Source organism: Varanus komodoensis, unplaced genomic scaffold, assembly GCF_004798865.1.
Source record: "Varanus komodoensis strain SLA01 unplaced genomic scaffold, ASM479886v1 scaffold49, whole genome shotgun sequence".
In the NCBI taxonomy this organism is placed as follows: domain Eukaryota; kingdom Metazoa; phylum Chordata; class Lepidosauria; order Squamata; family Varanidae; genus Varanus; species Varanus komodoensis.
The window spans coordinates 1335139-1355565 of NW_025336072.1; the positions used below are offsets into that span (position 1 = coordinate 1335139).

At 40.4% G+C, this 20427-nt stretch overlaps 1 protein-coding gene across 3 annotated transcripts in view; it reads right to left on the minus strand.

The window, feature by feature from the left end:
- The window catches only part of CPXM2 (carboxypeptidase X, M14 family member 2), a 92907-nt gene that overhangs the window by 41324 nt on the left and 31156 nt on the right, over nt 1-20427 (minus strand). For all 3 annotated transcript variants that reach the window (XM_044445711.1, XM_044445712.1, XM_044445709.1), the window contains 2 exons: nt 12791-12900; nt 8917-9056 (listed from right to left, as the gene is read on the minus strand). In XM_044445711.1, coding sequence (XP_044301646.1) covers nt 8917-9056; nt 12791-12900 — 250 coding nt within the window. The remainder of the gene's footprint in view (nt 1-8916; nt 9057-12790; nt 12901-20427) is intronic.

Here is a 20427-nt window from a genome sequence, read left to right on the forward strand (position 1 = left end):
TTCTGGATACCATGGTCGATGGTATCGAAAGCCACTGAGAGGTCCAGGAGAACCAGCAGGGACACACTCCCCCTGTTTCTCTCCCTGCACAGGTCATCATACAGGGCGACCAAGGCAGATTCAGTACCGTACCCAGGTCTGAAGCCAGACTGAAATGGGTCCAGATAATCAGTTTTATCCAAAAGTGCTTGGAGTTGTCCCACCACCACCCATTCCAACACCTTGCCCAAAAATGGAATGTTGGCCACCGGTCTATAATTGGTGGCCATCTCTGGATTCAGGGACGCCTTCTTCAGGACAAGCCTGACTACCGACTCCTTTAGCGGGGCAGGCATCCTGCTGTCCCTCAGAGAGGCGTTGATAACCTCCTGGATCCAGGCACCAATCCCGTGCTTGGCTTCTGTCAGCAGCCAAGAAGGGCATGGGTCAAGTAAGCAGGTGGAACATACTTGTCCAAGCACCTTGTCCACATCATCAGGCCGCAACAACTGAAATTCATCCATTAATATCTGACCAGACAGAGTCATTGGTATCTCCTCTAAAGGATCTGAATCGCTTGTGGAGTCCAGCTCATGACGAATCTGAGCGATAGACGCAACACTTCCCTAATCTTCCTATATCTGGTTAGAGATCTTCAAGTGTAGAGCTTTACTAGGATATTAGCCCAGAAAAAAGCAAGGAGGGATGACAGCTGGCGACTGAAGTCTTTCTAGCTGTAAAGTGATATAAAGCAGTGTAACCACAACCAATTTCAAAGCTTCATGCAACTTCTTACTTCATCCTCCTTTTTTGCAATAATGAAAGTGATTGGTTTACCTAATCCTTTATTCATTAAATTTGCATACCTCCCCCCACCAGCAAGTACCCTTGGCGTGTTTTTGATCATAAAACAGCTTTTAATTATGATAACAAGAAGAATACCAAACAAAAATACAGCAGTAAAATGTCAACATAATACAAAATCAAATGTCATACACTTTTAAAAAGAAAAAACCTGGAAATAAGCCATGTTGAACGCATTGTGACTTACTTCTGAATAGAAGTGTATAGGATTGTAGCAATAGTCTACAATAAATAAACTATGAAAGCATTTTCTTAAATGAAAGACATTTGGATCTCAGAGATCATGATTGGAGACGATACTGAATTACTTCAAAAATGCAACTTACTTATCAGATGTAAAATTAAAGCTATGTACCCCATTTATAGATATATAAAAATGTAAAAGAAAAAAATCAGCCATCTGCAGAAAAAATGATGAATTTATTATCAAGGTTATTTTTGAGCACAGAACACATGGACAATGACTCCATGTACATAAAAAGCAATGAACAAGCAACGCTAGCGTTTATAAACATCCCTAAGAAGAAACGGGTATTTAGATCCCACTATTAGACCAACTGTGTGATATCTGGAATCCAATGTTTATTCAGAAACTTGCTATTACTAAAATTTTATGTTGTTGTTGTCATTTTTTTTTTACTTTTTTTAAAGATTTGCTTCTGTGTGTGTTTGCATGCTAGTGTGTTTCACAGCTTTCCATGTACCATGTTGCCAGGGCTACTCATGGAGATTCAGACGTATTTCTCAGTAGTGAAACAGTGAAGAAATGTTGGCAGGGCCCATTAAGGTGGCTGATGGGCAACATGTGCGTCATTTTTCTGTTCATGGATGTGACACTGTTTAAACATTACTGGTAACATGTAAACTAAACTGATGCAGGTATAGTCTGTACTCACATGGATGCTTTCAGATATTACAGCAAACATATGTGGGGCCACAACCCTGTTTCCTCCTTCTAGGTTACTTCAAAGCAATTTCTGAACATGTTTTGAAAACAGTGGGAGTTTCCACAAGAGCTTTTCCAAGAGATGGATACCCAGCAAAGTTTCTGCTTAAATGAGTTTGTCAGACTAGCTGTAGTCCCTGAAGTACTTGAAAGTACCTACCTATTGCCAGGTAACCTGTCACTTCAGTGCAATTCTATATGATTGGCAGTTTCTGTTCAGAGGGTCAAAGCCTCAAATAGCAAGATTGGAGATGCATTAGGAAAGTTCAGACAAATGCTTTCCCAAAATAGGCTGCACTGTGACTAGCAGATAGAATTATTTCCTTCTATTCTTTCATTTACTCCAAAACTGAATTTAATTATATTATGTGAAGCCATAAAAATAAATGGAAATACTGAAATGGCCGCAAGAAGTTTTCACCTTTATTATAACTTTCGCAATGTTCACAGATAGAAAGTTTTGACTCAGAATAGCACTCAATTATTAGACGAGGCTGAGAATTTTATAATACTTTAATCTGGTGGTTGTCTACTGCTCCTAGCCAGATAAGAAAAAAAATATGCCAGTATTTGAATAAATGTCTCCTTAGGAAATTGGTGGTTTTAGGCAATTGAAGTTTTTCAAAACATTTCCACACCTTTTTGTAGCTACTCTTAATATGAAGAAAAGTACTACATTTGGCTTAGCAGGCAAGGTAAATAAAAGGCACATGCTATTCTCTGCGCAGCCTGTCATAATGGCCTAGATCAACCTTCTCCCATATTGGTTGGACTTCATGACCATAGGCCTAAGAGTCACAGTCTGTTGATACATATAATTCAGCATATCTGTAGATTCTTATTTTAAGTGAAATGTCCTTGAATGTTTTATTTCATGCAGCTTTTAGTGTGCTTTTAGTATGCTCTTTTTAAGGGCTACTAGTTAAAAACAAGTCAAATTTAAGGATGTGATTAACAGGTTAGAATTTGGGGAGCTGGATGAAATAGCATTATTGTAATAAAGGCTAATACTTTGAACATTGATGCTGTTTATGGGGTGCATATTTGATTCTCTTTGGTGCCACTGACTTTTTCAGCTGGACTCCTCAGGTTAAATCTCCAGATGGAAAGGTTTTTCAGCATGTGGCCACTTTTGATCTCTATTAGCAGCTTCCTGGAGTTTCCAGAAAGCATTAAGCATCACACTGGAAAAAGAATGCCAGTTACAAATGAGGGCAGCTACCACTGAAAAGAAAACGGAAACTATGATATCATGCAGAAACACACACACATTATACATAGTTTCTGAAGCTGACACAGACACATGGGTTGGTCCAGGGCTCAGCTAGATTAGCAGAAGTGGAATTTTCACTCCCTTCTTTCCACTGCAGTTCCCCTGCCTTCTGAAAGGAGACTCAAGAGGCCCTGCTGAATGGAGGAAGCTGTGGCATGGCAGTGAGCCCCCAAACCAGGCAGAGGACCTCTCCACAAGCAGAACCCTTCTCATGGAAGAGGGATCCTGGGTTTAACCCTTGGAGAGGAACAGAAAGCATAATGTCTGGACAGAATCCAGTTTTCTCTCCAGTACTGGTGAAGACCTAATTAAAAGCCTGATCTCAAAGTTAAGTTAAGCAAAGCACACAGAAATGTCATCTACCATTTTTTTTTAAAGAATTGAAATCTAGTATGGCACTTACAGACCGATTCCACCCCCCACTCCCAGAAAAAATGAACAGCCAGTCTGTAACAAGTGGGCCTTCGGCATTTCAGTGAAATGCAGTAATACCACAATTAATTCAGTGCCGCATGCTACCTATTGTTGCAGGAAACACATCTAATAGAAAGGCACAACTAGTGTGTTAGACACAGTACTTCAAGTCTTTTCTGACTTTAGTATTAAGCTGAGACTAATAAATAACATTAGGTGATAATTTTAAAAAAATTTAAATTAAATTTTAAAAAAATTAATTAAAAATTAAAAGCCAAACAGTGTCACCAAACAGCAAAGTACAGAATGACTTAAGAAAGCTAGTAGGTAAAGTGTTAGCTATGACCCAGGGAATAAAAATCCCAAGCTGATCTTCATGCATTTCCTCACTGGATTTGTCTTCACCTGATTGCTCTAGAAGACTACCTTGTAACTCAGAGTACCCAAAGGCAGTTCTGGGTCTCCAAAGAATACAATGGGCTTTGTTAACTAGGTCATTAGGCTGAAGAAAGATGTAACATGAAATCAAGTGGAGCCAAGGCTTTCTCAGGAAAGTGAAAACAGCAAAACAAAAAGGGGGGGGGGGGGGGATGAGACAATAAGGGAAATTCTATTAAAAATGATCCAAGGGAAATGACCATTATAAGGGATTGTGACACAACAGAGATTTGCCCTTGCTTTCATTTCTTAGTTTGGAATGTTTCTTCAACCAGTGGTTTTATTTTTTTATTTATATTGTGATTTATATTCTGCCTTTTTCCTACAAAGAGCTCAAGGCAGCTTACATCGTTCTCCTCCTCCATCTTATCCCCACAACAACAACCCTGTGAGGTGGGTTGGGCTGAGAGTCTGTGACTGGCCCAAAGTCCCCCAGTTGGCTCCATGGCTGAGCGGGGACTCGAACCCAGATCGTCCGAGTCCCAGTCCCACGCTCTTAACCACTACACCACACTGGTTCTGTCACAGCTTGCAATGGGGGGGGGGGCTCTCTCCCTGCAGCAACGAGTCCCACATGACACCATGGCTCTCAGTCGTTACCTTTTTGGCAGTGGAGGGATGGCCTGACCTAGATCCAGAGAGGCAATGAGCTAAAGCTGCCCTACTTTAAAGCTTCCCTTTAAAGTTGATCTGTAGCCCACACTAGGATCCCAGTCTGGATCAGGTCCATATGTACTTACTTTTGTATAAAAAAGAGTGGAGGGGGAGACAAAGCTGCAAGCTACACTTATAAAGTAATGAGTTGTTTTAATCAAGTTCTGTCTGTGGTTTTCACTGTCAAGTGCTCATTAAGTTTTTGGATAGGATTTCACTCAACAGATATGCAAGCATTTCTGATACCATCTGGAATTGCTTCTGGCCAAGAATCATGAACCTTCAGCAAGCCTATAACAGGCAAGCAGTTTATCATGTAATCTTTTCATCACCGAGGGCATAATCCCATGGGAGTTTACAGGCATCCGGTGCAGAGTGAGAAGAGCAGCACCTCTCTGCTCTCCTCTCCTCTGATTTTCACTAGACAGGCCTGTTTGTCCATCTGGCTGGAGCTTCTCAGAGAGGGAGGAAAGGAGGCTGAAGTGGCATCAGAACACATTGTATCTTGGCCAGGAAAGTCTCCTTCCCCGAAATGTCCCATTGGACTCTTTCTGAGGTCACTTCCCCAAACCAGAGAGCAGACAAGGAAGGTCTTTCCACACCAAGTTTGGAGCTGAGAATCCAAACTATCCTATGGCCACAGGATTATTCCCTATTTTCTCATGCTGTGGAAGTATATCATATGGAACCAACAAAGCCAACAACTGGCACACAACTGGCATCAGGAAGGTTTCCTGTATTTGTCCCTAGTCAGAACAAAATAATTGTATTAGACTCAGTACTCTAGAGTCTACAGTACAATACACATCAAAAATGTTTGATGAAATCTTCTATTATAATTTCAGTTAGACATTAGGCAATTCTAGACTTTAGACTATAATCCTAAAAATACTTACCTGGAGTAAGTTTTATACAAATCATCAACTTATTTCTGAGGTTTGTGCATAGGATCATTACATTAATATGAAAGATTTGCAACAAAGCTAGAGTCTTCTGAACTACCTTCATTGTTTATTTGCCCAGTTAGATCTATTTTTCTATTGCTACACATTTAAAGGAAGGGAGATAAATCAACAGAATAATTGAAAGCCTACAGGACTTGAATATGCAGGTCCTTACATGCAAAACTATCCTTTTCTAGCAAACAATTGTGATTTTGTGACCATATTTTAGGATATATGCCCTACGATCCAACTCTGCACAGCTTCTGGCCTCACTTGAGAATGCATATCCCAATCTGTACTGAATGAATAGGCATTCATTTCAATGGAACCTAGATAAGCATAATGATAAAGAGAAATCCACATGTGACTTTTCATACATGTCAGCTCCATTTTGTTAAAGACATGTTGGAAAATCTTCTATCCATTGAATTATGTAATTGTACGAAATCACTGAATGACATGAGTAAGCTTTTTGATGGTGGCTTCAATTAATGCATGGAATTGTTTACATGACAATTCATGCTTACACACCAGCTCTGGGTTGCTGAACCTCTTTCAGGGCAAGAGGCAAATTCCTTTTCAGAATGGTTTTGGAGGGCCAGCATTCAGTACTAGGTGTGGCCAAAGGCAAAAGGGGCAGAGCCCAAACCACAAAAATATTAGTGTATGTTAGTTCACCACGGGTAAGTGTACCTTTCCGAATAAAGGCTAAAATGGGCAAAACTGTGTACAAAACTGAAAGACCACCCAGTAATTGGAGGTTGGAGCAAAGAGGGTGGAGTCAGGGAAGGGGCAAAGCCTTCCGGGGAACCCACACAGTTAGATTAGAGTGGACAGTGGTTTTCCTCACCTCAGTTAAAATGCCATTGGACATAGAAAACTGGTTTCAATCAGCCGTAGTGGAAGGGATGACAAGTAAGGCTGCCCCTTCAGCTCAGCCAAAAGCAGTTTCATTGGGTGTGCACTTGCTCCTGTTTCTATTTCAGCTGATCTTTATAAGAATTGGTGCCGAGATTGTTTTCCCCTTCCCTCCTCATCACCTTTTTCTTTACTGCCTTGTCTTTTAGAATGTACTGTAAGTTTTACAGATTGTACATAAGCCACATTGGAAGATTTTTAGGCTGAAGAATGGGGTAGAAAGACTTTAAATATAATAACTAACTAAATGCATAAGTAAAAGCTTCCGGATATTTTAAATTTAGGATCTCGGAGATAATCAGAAATGGTTTCTATTCTGATGCTTGAGAAAACACATAATTTTTAGAGAAATTAACACAAATGATTTCAGAAGATTTAATGGATGCTTTCAACTTTTTGGTACTAAGTTTCTGTAGAAGTCAGAATAAACAACGCTTTGTCTTGATATGACAGGTATTAATAGCTCTGCTTGACAGTGAGAAGCAATATCTGCTGTTAAGAAACACAGGAGAAAACACAGAGACATTTCTCTTGGCTTTATCTTAGTTTTCCCAGAGCATGCTTGTAAGATCCTTTGGGGTATAATACAAGTCCCTTCGAATCACCACCGTGACTACTGTGAGGAAGAGTTGGAGGTGCACCGCCGGAACAAGCAAATGAAAATGGTAATCTTGGGCTAACTGAAAACCACGGAGGTCTGTGTGATACTTGCTAGCAAATGATGACTAGGGCAGTACCAAATACCTGCACTTTAACATCACACTGATCGGCTTCACCCAACATGTTACTGTTGGGGAATTTTAAGCACACACTGTGATTAAAAATTTTCTCTGCCTGACAAGCAACCGAGTACCAAATGGCTTGCCATTGCTTGGGGGATATCCTGTCGCTCCTGCAGTGACCCCTGGGGAGGGCTGAGGGAGAGAGTAAGAGGAGGGAGGGGGAGACATACAAACCCTGCTGTGTCTGATTGCCTGTCAGGCACAGAGGAATTTTAACCACAGCATTACACAAAGCACAAGCAATGAAAATGTTTTCCAGAAACTGGAATGTTAGAAAGAAACACCAGCAGTTTTGCCAAGAAGATTGTTATGCATAAGCACAGAGTCAGCCTCCAGTCTTGCTCAGTATTTCTTCAGCTCATCATGGTTTCTAGCGTGTTTCTGTGCATGCTCACAGACCCCTTGAGCACATACAAGGACCAAGCCCCTCTAAATCCATGTAGAAGAATTTATAACAAATGTGCCCATTTCATTATAGTTGTGGAAAAGCCCCACTCAATCTGGAAACCAGGATCTTGCCTGGAACAGAAATGGTTTGGCAGTAGGCCCAGGACCTGCCGCTTCCTGTGCTTCCAGGCATTTCAGAGGTATGCAAAAGGGAGGCACACTGTGGTTTGGTGCTTCTGAATCAGGAGAAGTAAAAAAGCAAAGTTTAGAAGAAGAGATGGATGCAACATCATGCACTGAAGGTATCCATGAAAATCTACCTATATACAAGGCCATGTATTTCATTTCATTTCATTTCATTGCATTGCATTTCATTATTTATTTTTGCACTCCAGCTGGAATGACTAAGGGTGAAGCCAGCCATACTATAACAATACTTCACTTCTCACCATCATATGGAACACTGAAACTGGGAGTTTGTGCATTTGCTCAGTCTACTGTCCAGAACTAACTGTTGATGAGCTATTTCGAAGGCTTTGCTCCTTATGGTTCCTTATTTTTAAAATGAATTTGGACAGGAGTGAACTTCCAGTGGAAGATTCCTTCAGGTAGAAGTCTGCCTCTGGCAGCTTTTCAAATGGAAGACAGCCTATATATGAAAGAATGAGCAAGTTGGCAGAGAGAGACAAGACTGACTGTTTAAACTAAACTTGTCTAGATGTTCAGCAGTGAAAATGGGCCACACCATAGGTAATATATGCATGGCATAGTGAATCCTGTTTTTATATTCTATTTGTTCAACAAACAGCTTCCCTTCCTTTGGACTAATGATATCTGTTTGTGGGACCCTCTTCATTTTGAAAGTAAAGGAGCCCCAGCAGAAAAGTAACAAGGACATTTCACAATCCATGTATGCCTCACAGAAAAATAGCTGCACACTGTCAGGCCAGCTCCTGAAGTTGTCCAAAGAAAATGGGATTCAGTTCAGCCAAGCCGAGCAGTGCTGCACTGCAAATGGATGGCCAGGGCGAAACAGTGCTAACTAAGCTCCCCGTCAAGAACTCTCACTGAAAGAGAAGTGTCCCAACCCTCTGGGGACAAGGCTTCATGATACTCCCGTGCATTGGCACTGGCTGCCACAGATTTAAAAGTATTGCATCCCCCCAATAATAAATAAACTTCTCTCCCTCTCCCTCTCCCTCTTTCTCTTGTGTTATTCCAGCATTGCCTGGCTATTGACTTTCTCTCTTTAACAACATAAAACATCCATCCTCACACCTCAGTTTTCCTAAGAAAGTATGAAAAACATGGACTTACAGCCAGAGAGAATTCCTTCCCTGTGTGATAATTCCTGTGAACTTTGTGAGCCTCCGAGCATCTACTTCAATCCATTGGTATGGATCATTCCGTCCTGCACACCAAGCACCATCATAAAAATCATTTTCATTAATACCTGCCTGAAAAGAAGGCAAAGCTCTCTTTATGCTTCTGAAATAAATCAACTTCTTAAAGATAGACACAAAGAAAATATTGAATAGCACAGCCAATGATCCATCAGGTTTGACTTTTTAAAATGTTTGACTTTAGACTAGGTGCAGGGCACCCGGCATGGATTTTAACACCCCCGCCCCCCCGCCCCCCACAGCCCTGTGCTAATGTCCCAGTCTGGAACAGAGTTCTTGCATCTATACTAAAGTAAACATAAAGAAAGACTGAAGCTGCTAGGCATGGACTTAAAGTATTGATTATTTGAACTTATGGGTGAGGGGTGGGAAGTAATACATATGCTCTGTGCAAATGTATCACTTCAACATGTGGTCAGACCTTTTGCATTTAAGGTCCTCCTTGTTCAATTTGCTGAGAGGGGCCTTGGACTTCTGCCCCAAAGACCTGCCTGATCACCCCACTGGAAGCAAGATGGAGCAAAAAGCTAGATGCTAGGAACACATGATAGCCACACACAAACACAACGCTTCCTACTTTGAGCCACATATAAACATCTAGGGTACAATCCTACATTGTGTTAATACAAAAAAAAAGAAAACCCTCCAACAGTTCCCAGCCTGTCCCAGCCAGACAGCCAGCCAGTCAGTCAGTCATGAGATACTGGACAAGATAGAAATGAAAGAAATACTATTCATGTTACTGCTACTGTTTCCTCCATAACAAAAACAGAGTGTTACCCTGTAGATCTGTGTTCATATTAGCTAATGTGCAGTTCCCATTAGCTAACGTTTACTTGGACAATTTATGCCTGGCAGCGATGAGTGTTTGGAAATACTGAACTTTCACTTCCATGTCCTGTACAAATTCCAGAACAGGATGCTACAAATCAGCTCCCCCTAGGCATGCTGTTCAAGGTGTCCTCAAAACCACAATTCTCTGATAGATAACATAGCTCTAATGTGAAAACTTTCATAGTCATTCTAGGTGGGTGTGTGAAACTGTTAAAGCATCACATAATGTCAAATGGCATGTAATGATCTGGGACAATTTGAATTAGTTCCTCAAAGGAATTTAATGCTGTGTTTTTCAGGTGCTACCAAGCTTCTAATCAAACCAGATGTCTTTGTTCCTCAAACACTCGGCAAAATTGCATACTTCTTACTACCATAATCAATATAATTAGCTATAAAGGACTAAATCTCTATACTGCAACCAGACTTCCTGATCAAATTCAGCATCAAATTCAGAGGTTCCGCAACGCTTCATTTATGTGCATGTTTACACACCATCTGATATTATACATCTAACAAACTAGGTTCTGGGAATAAATGGAACTTGTGTCACAATATATTTGTTCATGCTTGAGAAATGGGTGGGCAACAGTGGGAGGTTAGACAAGACTCAAAGATGGTTTTGCTATATACATAAGCCCTTCCAGATAATAGCTTTATTCCACTTACATAAATAAGCTTCAGCTATTCATTTGAACACCGCTAAACTTCTAAAAAGACAGCTGATTACAAGTGTCAAAACTAATAAAGAGATCATAATAGAATAGAGCGTTTTCAATCAATTCCAATTCTTGAAATGAATTTTAAAAATAATAAATCTAGAAGGTTTTTCAGTTTGAACTGGCTGAAAGTTGTTAATTTTATATTGGAAGGATCTCATACGGAAGAAAAGAGCAGGAAAACTGCCCGATGACACAGACTGTCAGTCATGATGGGTTATATGAATAGCCGATCTGAATTATGGGACTAGCAGAAGATTATCCAGCTGCTGCACAGCAGGAAGTGTGCGACTTGCACGTAACTGTGTCTGTCCATTACTGATAAAGTTGCATAAGAGAAATAGGTAGTGTCTGAACAGGAAAAAGACAAGCAGATAAACTTAAATGATTAAACACTACTCCAGATTAGGGACTCAAGTGTCATTGATAGACCAATGTTCTAAAGTGATGGGATCAAAAAAGCATTTATGCTGGAAACTGATGGAAGCAGGAGCTCAAGTTTCAGAAAAAAATGAAGAAGTTATTATAGGAGACTGAAACAATGCTAGCTGGATCAAATCTTGTTTTTAATGGAAAACAATGATATTTTGACTAACAAAGATTCAGGATTTTGTCCTGCATAAGGAATAAGCTTTTATCCAGTCCCATACTGCCAATTAATCATCAAGTACGTATGTTTAAGGCTTCAGCATTATGACTGAAACAAAACTGATAATCAAGGAAATGTTTGCTACTTGTGCTCATTAAACAAACTATTTTAATGTAATTATTTTCTAACTTTTTTTCACTCAGGATAGGGATGGGCAAGAAATTTGTTCACTTTGCAGCATTTGGATCTCCTAAAGCTGAACATGAACCACAGTACAGTCTGCCACTAAAATCTGTACATTTGTGAAATTTGCAAGTAAATCACTCACAAAAAACATACATGTAAAGAAGTATACATAAAAGTGTATGCACTGGGGGAAAGAATTATTATAGTATATTATTTTGTAATATAGCACAAAAAACCATCCATATTTTCATGCAGAGCAAAAGGGAAAAACAATCAAACCAAATGGAATCTGGGTGGAGCCAATTTATAGCATTGGCAAAATTGAGTTGGACATATTTACCCATCCTTGTTCAGGGTGGTGTACAAAGTTCTCCCACACACCATTTTATTTTCCCCAAACCCCTGTAAAATAGTGGGGTCCAGGGCTGCAAATTGCATAGGAAAAACTTCCCTCTATTCGCTTCAATAGAGGCACAAATAGCAAGCATGAGATCACCAGTGTGGATTAGGAGTACAATAGGGGACAAAGTGATACCCTACCCTCACCCTAAGATCTGATCCCCTGCTGTTGCTTTTAAATAAGACAGGGATGCTAATGTATGCCAGGAGTAAGAAAGAGAGTAGCTCTTGTCATGCATCCCAAGGCCTTCTGATTGTGACTTGAACAAGGAGCAGGAGAAGGCTCCAGAAAAGAGGTAGAGCTGCTTATTTCAAGGCCAGACTCCCCAGGTGTGCAGGCAGCCTCTCAAGCTACCCAAGATGTACAGGTAGCAGGAGGGGGCTTAGAATGGGAGTTTCTGAGAGAGAGAGATGGTGGATACAGCTCTCACCCTGTGACGTGACATAGACAGAGCACAGCAGGCCAATTAGAGGATCGGTGTGAAAAGAGGAGGTGTCTTGTTTCCAAAAGACCCTTCCCAAAAGGATGGGGTCCGAATGTACTCACAAGGAAAGCTGTGTCCCCCAACATGAACCCTGGCCTAAAAGCCTGTTCTGGCCTGGGGTTTATGGAGATGACATTAATATTGATATATATACACATTACAATACTAGATTGGGTTTAATGAACCACTCTGTGCATGCTCAGAGATTAATTCTGGGTGTTTGAGCTTCTGGAAAACTCTTTGATCAGTAAAGCATGCTTTGCAAGAAAGGCTGTGGCTTTGAGTGTACGTGGGGAGGAAATCAAGTTCACAGCAATGTAGCTGCTTGCTGCATATAATGTGTAGCTTGGGTCTCATTCTCCTCAATTTAAAGAATTCTGTAATTATTTGACTTCTGGGCATTGATGCTGGAAAATTCAGAATCGAGAAACAAAACCAATGAACCATGTAATGTAAAACGTCACCTTTTGTTAAGCAGTGATAGCTGACCATTGTTTGAAAACAATAATATAGCATTGTCAACACTTACAGGACAGTCTTAACTTCTACATCAGATTGCAAGGAAGCTGAATTTACCTGAATGTTTAGTCGTGCTCTGTGGGCCCCAAGACCGTATCGTTTTATTGTCGATGCTTGCAGCTGAAAGTCAGTTATTTTTAAAGTCTCAAGACCCAGGGGAGGGCAACCTGGAAAGCAAGGTTTTATATTCTCAATTGAGAAGGCAACCATATAAAAATATGCATCATTGTATTTGCTTGAGTATCTTTTTGCATGCATGTATAGGGTAGCATACAATAAATATATACACAGAATTCCCTAACACTCATTTGTCTTCATTTTTACAATGTTATGCTTTCTTCTAATATTAGTTCATCATGTTACCATCCATCCCAGTTTACAGTTTATAATTGAAACCAATTGTCATGTCTTTAATCATTCTCTTCTTCTCTCCATGAAATGAACTAATTCATCTACTATAGCCAAAACATGTTTTTTTGCTCCTTCTCTTGGCTTTTAGGCCAAGTCAGGAAGTGAAAAGCAAGCTTTAAAAAAAAATATCCTTGTTTCTGGTTCATCTACTTCCAGCTATTTAGTTATCATTTTGTAAAAACACCAGAACAACAATTCTGAGTTCAAAGTAACCACATCATCCTGATTCTCTACTGGCAATTGCCAGGAGTTAGAAATACTTTAAAACTATATGTCTTCAGCCTATGTTAATAAACATGATTTAAAATGTGTAGCAAAGCCATTATTACTTGCATATGTAGACCAAGTCTATCAGCAATCCATTAGAAGTAGATTTATTCTAATTGTAGAGTTTTCCAAATAAAGGGATTGAATCTTTCAGAAGATAAAGATATGCTACAGGAAACAAAAGTATACTGTTTGAAAGGCTTTTTAACAAAGTAGGCTTGCGATGCAGTTAGGTTTTTCTCTATTTCTTTATCCATAATTTACAAAGAATAGTTGTCCCCTGAGATCCCTGTAGCTGCATTGCTAAATTCTTCTACAACACCGAAGAAGCTGCTTCATGATTTGAATTGATTGTGTCTGATCAAACAATACTTCTCCTTGATCTGGCCCATACACACAGAACATGCTTGACTTCACCTGTCACATCGCCCCCATTTTCAGCTTCACTGCCTCACAGGGTCACAATGTTTGAATATGGTTTACAATCTGTATACAGTCTAATGTCCATAGGCCCAGAATGTGAGGCTGAACATCAGAAGAACTCACCATGTGGAAGTGAACCACATGTATTGGATTATTATAACCCTGTAAGGTTTCCACAGGATCTTGGAGCTGAAGAAGGTCGCTAAGTTTCACTCCAGTCTATGCATAATATGGTCCAAATAGGAGGCTGTTATCTTCTGTTCCAGGCGGGATTGTTACAGCTGCTACATACCCTGTGTCAAACAAGTTAGATCTGTGGGCAATTGGTTAAAGTTTCCTCAGTTTTGATGTCTTCCTGTATAAGAAATTTACTGCAGGGTGGAGATAATTCCAGTGCTCCCTCCCTCCTAATATATCCACATAAATCAAGTGTAGGCTTGACCTGCTGAATCTTATCTCCGAGAATGAGATGGAGAGAGGATGGGTTTTCCCAAGGTCTTTTTCAAAAAGTTGTTAACAGCAAACCGGAAAGCTTTGTGAATGCCAAAAATGTCACTTTCTGATTTCAAGTAATATTAGTAGACTAGTTCTGGGTCTTGAAGAGTCTATTTTATATTATTGTTGGTAGTAGGATGAAGAGAAGTAAAGCTCCTTTATTGGTACTCAACTGCTTAAATATAATTCAGCTACTCACTACTTGACATTCCATTCCTAGCCATCATTACAGAACTCCAGGTCATATATGCAAACTGCAGCATATTATACAAATTGTTTTTATGTCCAGTGCATTAATGTAAACCATTTTGTTTGACAGAACTATGCTTCCCAAGGGCCAGTACACCAGACTTCATAGCTAATGGAGGACACGCTGGAAGACGTTTCTTGCCTGTTGTATTCAGCATAATGCACAGCAAGACCTCAACAGTTGCAAACATGATACCCTGACCATTAGTGGGCCTCTCTAACACAGGTCTCTGGTAAAGTATTCTCTGGATTTTATAAAAATAATTTACGGCACAATCCCCATAACCTTAACCCTATATTTAACAACAGCAACAGCAAAACATGATTGCCTAAATCCACATAATTTCATTAAAAGAAAACTGTAAACCCAAACTTGTGGTGATCTCAATATCCCCCCCACCCACCCTTTGGGGTGTGCAAACCATGGCCCACAGTCACTCCCTTTACAAGCATCCAGTCCTGCTTACTTCTGAGAAGACATTTCAGAGGGATGCTATGAGAAAGTGCTGCCGGGTGATTCAGCCATCTTTAGGTAGGAGACAAAAGGGTTAGCACCCCACCCGTGGCAGCTCATGTCTGTGCATGCCGGTATGGACATGGCCACGGACATGTGTGGCTCTTGTGGATGCGTGGCTCTGACAATCGAGGCTAAGAAGATTGTACATCTCTGCTTTGAGCTATTAAATAAGGAAGGATGCTTTGCTTCCATTAGCTCAGTCCAGAGAGACAATGTACAGGGAAAGGGCAATACGGGAATGATAAAGCTGTGGGTCCTTCTGTTTTCTTGATGTTGTCTTGTTTGGGCAGGTTTCTCTTATTCAGCTGTGTCTCATGTTGGCAAAGTAATAGAAATGCAAGATTCAGCTGTGCCTCCTAGTAATATTTTTACCCTCTGTATGAACTTTATTATGAATCTCCAACTTAGCCTGGGAAGATTTAATCCAATATTAGTAAAGTTTTATCCTGATGATAATTAACAACTTGATCTTTGATACTGGACAGGGCAGAATATGAGTGACTTTCAAAGCAATGAGTGGAGAAATGAAAAAGTTGCAAAGACAGAGAAATCTAAAACCCTCCTATGTCTGGGCGTGAAATTATGCTTTATTTTTTAAAAATGGAAATAGTCTTAAAATAGTATTGCAGCCAAAACTGAGTCTATTGTTAAGCCTTTCTCCCAAAAGAGGACACATTTTGAGCCAACATAAACACAAAATAATTAATCCTTCAAATTTTCATTTCTCTAAGTTTTCCAGTGAAGGACTCCAGTGAAAAAATGTACAAAAAGAGGTACATTGGGGAAAGTGCTGGGGATGACGTGGCTCATGAAATATCTTGAGCATTATTATTTGAAAAAGTTCCTCAAATGCTGCATGTGGCTCTCTGACCACAAACCTATCTTTCTTGCATCTTATCTAAACTTGGTATTTACTCTTATCATACAAAAAGGACTGAAAAGATTGGCTTGCAATGTACTTGAATCTTACCATGTGTGCAATGGGATTTTATCTGAATAACAAACAATAAATGCATCACTTATTTTTCCCTGCCAAGAAGCTTTTTTCTTTTTTCTTTTTGTATTGAAAATATGGTTTGATTGCTTGGTGTTGTTAAACATTGCCGTAGACAGCCTTTCTGGAGGTTGGATGAGACTGAACAACATATTTTGTACATTTGAGATACTCTGTTTTATTTATAGTTGCAGACAATTAGTGAGGGGTGGGGAGAGATATATAACAGCTACAGTTTGCTGCCTTGAGGGTAGATCCACTCAACTGTGGTTTTTCCACTTTGGTTTCTGACTTAATATACAAGCTACATTAATCTAGAATTTTGAGGGTCTAAACAAATGGTACATTCAGCTTGAGGGTGGTTCTTCAGTATCCCCTGGAAATTACCTTGTGAAGATGTATGCAATAATAACAGTTAACAATAATAGGTTTCAAACTTCATGTAGTATTGTTTACCTCCTTGGCAATTGTGTGGTGACTCTCAGAATGATGTCTTATGACATTCCTATTTTGGTCCAGAGGAAATTAGACCACTAAATAAGTTGTTTCTTAAGGAACATCCATACTGCTGTTTTAGATAGAAATGAAGGCATGAGTTTCGTGTGCAATTCTTCTTTCTTCAGCTACACAAAGAGCACATTTCACCATTACATTCTAATGAGAGCTTCTGCTCATCCAGCCCTGCCTTCTCCAAGTAGCTAATAATGCTGGACAGGGCATGGCAGAGATAAGCTGGGAGCATGTGCCTGGCTACATGTCCCTCCATTTGATGGCAGGCACCACATTGAGAGAAGGGCCTGGGAAATTTTTAAAAAATCCTCTCAGTCTTCCAATAAAACCTCTCAGGCTTGACTGAATCAGGCCTCCTTCCAGGCAGGCAGAAGTTAGGAAAAGAGTTTTGTTGTCACAAGACAGAATAGACCCTCTTCCAGAATAGTCCCAGAATAGTCCTTCTTTGGCTGTATTTTACAGCCAAAAGCTTCCCCGCCTCATGGAAGGATGCTCAGTTAAGTGCTGTAAGCCACATTCTATGATTGCACAGTTAACTCACAGTCACAGATGCACAAAATGCTCATTGCTCTTTCCATAGTCACACACACACACACACGTCCATGGAATCAAGCTGACCTGCCACACACAGGAAATTCAATCCCCCCTTCCATCTGATTGATGACTCTCTTTCACTTTTTCATGCATTCATTTAACAAAAACCTTATTCTTTCCATCCTGGATAAGCAGAAATGTGTGAATATTGGCAAATCCTTATCAAAGCTCTCACTGATCTGCATCAGCCAAATTCAACAGGATCCCTGCATTGGAAGCCCTCCATATAGATGCATGTCTGTTTCTGTTTCCCTGCATTCTGTTTGCATTTGATTTAATCTCAGGTTCTTTCCATCACAAATATGATGCCATTTATTTAAAAAAAGGAATTAAAACTAAACTCTTGCCCATCCTGAGACATAAAGAATCTCCTCACACCTAACAGCTCATATAAAGCACAACACTGAACTATAGGAAGGAAAAGAGTGTACTCTCAGCATGAAGGGATTAATAGACATTTCTGAAGGAGCCCCACTGCTGAAGATTTAGCAGGGGCAGAAAGCCTGTGACCCAGTTGTCAAATTCACTGCTCCCAGCCAGCTCTAGCCAGCAGGGCCAATGATCAGTGATGATGGGAGTTGAAGTCCAACACCCTCTGGACGGGTGTAGGCTCTCCCCCTGTATTCTGGGAAGACATGAATGTGGATTTTCAGTGCCAAGATAGAGAGTCCTCTCTTCTTTTCCACGGAGCCTTGGAATTCCCCTTGACTCGTGTATTTCATTTTAATAGGCCTAATGATGCTGTTTCCTTTCTGAACCAGTTGTATCATGTCATATTCACAATAACATGTTGCATTTAAGTTTGTTGAACGTGTCTGTGCTACAGCCCTTTTTTGCCTCATTCCTCCCACAATGGCAAAGAACAATGAAGAAATTTTCAGTGTGGTCCATCACTTTCAAACATGAATTTGTTGGCCCAAACATCGTGAATATTTAGAAAAGCTTGACTGTTTATTCTTCAGTCTTCGTATGAGTTATTCTTTTGCAATCCTTTAATGCTAAGCTTCTGTTGTTTTGGCATTTTGGCAGAGCTGAAAAGAGGAATATCCAATACATCTGTTCTCATGAGATTTCCCATCCAAGGTTTCAGACTCAAGCGGTTCAGTTAAGTTTTAGATAACATGAAACAAGGTAAATTAGAAACTGAAATTTTTCACATTGCTTCCTTTCCCATATCTTATCCCTGATACTAATGATAAATTGCTACATCACCACACTATCACCACCCCAGACATCCTGTATGACATCTAAGGTCACACAACAGGACTTACCTTCTCTTTCTTCTGCTTGTTCCCCCAGACTGCTAATCTGATCCTGAGACTCTCCTAACCCTCTTTTTGGGGCTACTGGCAATCAGTTCTGTGAAGTGCCTATTCTGCCCACACATGCACACACCTGGATCTGTCCCGTTTTCCAACCGATTTAAACATGATGAACACAGCGTAGGAAAGTGGCTGCCTTCATGTTCCATGGTGACACGCTGGAGCCTGATGCCAAACTCAAGTGCCTTTCTAACCTGTCCTTCCAAGCACCTGAGGTTTCTGAGAGCAGAAAGATGGCATCTGTTGAACCACATAGGTTGGAAAACTAAGAGTAGGTGATTTAAACTGAAGAAATGATTAGCAAGAAGTTAAACAGTCCCCCATCCCAATTTTGCTTAAAAGCAGTACTCCTGAAACCCTTCAAAACAGAAAAGCACTGGGGCTCCAGTATATCTCTGTGCATGGCATATTTAGCTCTGTTTCCTCCTGTATGAAATTTCTGAGCGGCTACACTGAGGACACTCTGGAGTAGGATACCCTGTGGCTTCCACAACAGGATTTCCTCTGGGGCACTCGGAGTGATCTGGTGTAGATCTATTCATATTCATTCAGAAATAAATCCCATGGGGTTGAACACACAGCTGAAATTACATTTCTCAAATGAGATTGTCCTGAGATTTTGCCAAACTTCCTACTTGAGACAGGAAAGCAATAGACGAGGCCACAAGCCCAAGGATATTAGAGGGGAAGCTGATGTGTTTAGTTTTAGCTCTCACCTCTACAGACAAATGTCTGAATACTGCTACAGAGAAGAGGGGGATTTTTGATTTCTCTATGCTAACTGACATTTGGATGCTGGCATTCTCTGGATATTTGATATGACCTGTTTGTATGAATGTTAAGCTGAATGGTTCTCCAATACCTGGACCTGGCCTGTCTGTTGGAAAAGAAAGCTGTGAGTCTCCACTAAAGCTTGACCTGTACATTTGTAAATAAACACCAGAACTGCAAAATGCCAACAGAACTCCAGGGACCCCTTTCTAAAGGAACTTAAATGTGGATAAGTCCTATGCTCCCAAAACTTCACTCTGCTTACAGAAGTGGTTGCCATTCTGCCTCTTACTTATCTCCCACACTGCAGGTGTTCGCAACCATGCAGGTGAAGTCTGCCAGATGCGTCCAGTGATCCAGGATATGCCAACATGCTGTTCAGCTTGGGCTGCTGCTCTGGAGGACTACACATTCCCTGCCTCTGCTGTAGCAAGTAATTGGCCTAGGATGGTCACTTCTGAATCATCAAAAAAGGTAAAATGAGACACCAAAAGGAGTTGACAAAGGGTGACATAGATTTGCATCTACTAATGTAGAGAGAAACGACTGTTACAATTTGAACAGCTCATACCAAAGTTTAGAAGACTGGTATCAGCTGACCTGTATGCTTCCTGTTCAGCTTGCTTGCCAGGGGCTAACTGGTGATGAGTGAGTTGTTAATTCCAATCTGGATTTGAATTCAACAGGGCAGTCTTTCAAATAGGGAACTGTCCTATGTAAAAGAGGACACATGGGTAACCTAAATTATCTCTAGCCTATCTTTCAAACAACTAGATCAGTGAGGGGAATTCCATGCACCCACCAGCCTATCTTTGTATGGAGAGCTATTGGGATGGTGAGGATAAGACAGCAGAGAGACTGAGAAAACTTGCAGTCTTGCAAATTCATTTTGTTCTTGTCCCACTGACCTTGGACTCTGGCTTCAATCCACTTTGGCTATGCTCTCAATAGATGTGTCCCTTCATAGGAAAAAGACTCTAAACTGACAGCAAATCTTCAGGGCTTTTTATCATTTAATCAGTGATCAAATATTTTACAAATTCAGATCCTGAAAAGAAATGCATAGTATCTCATTGAAGTAGTGGTGTGTGTGTGTGTGTGTGTGTGTGTGTGTGTGTGTGTGTGTGTGTGAGAGAGAGAG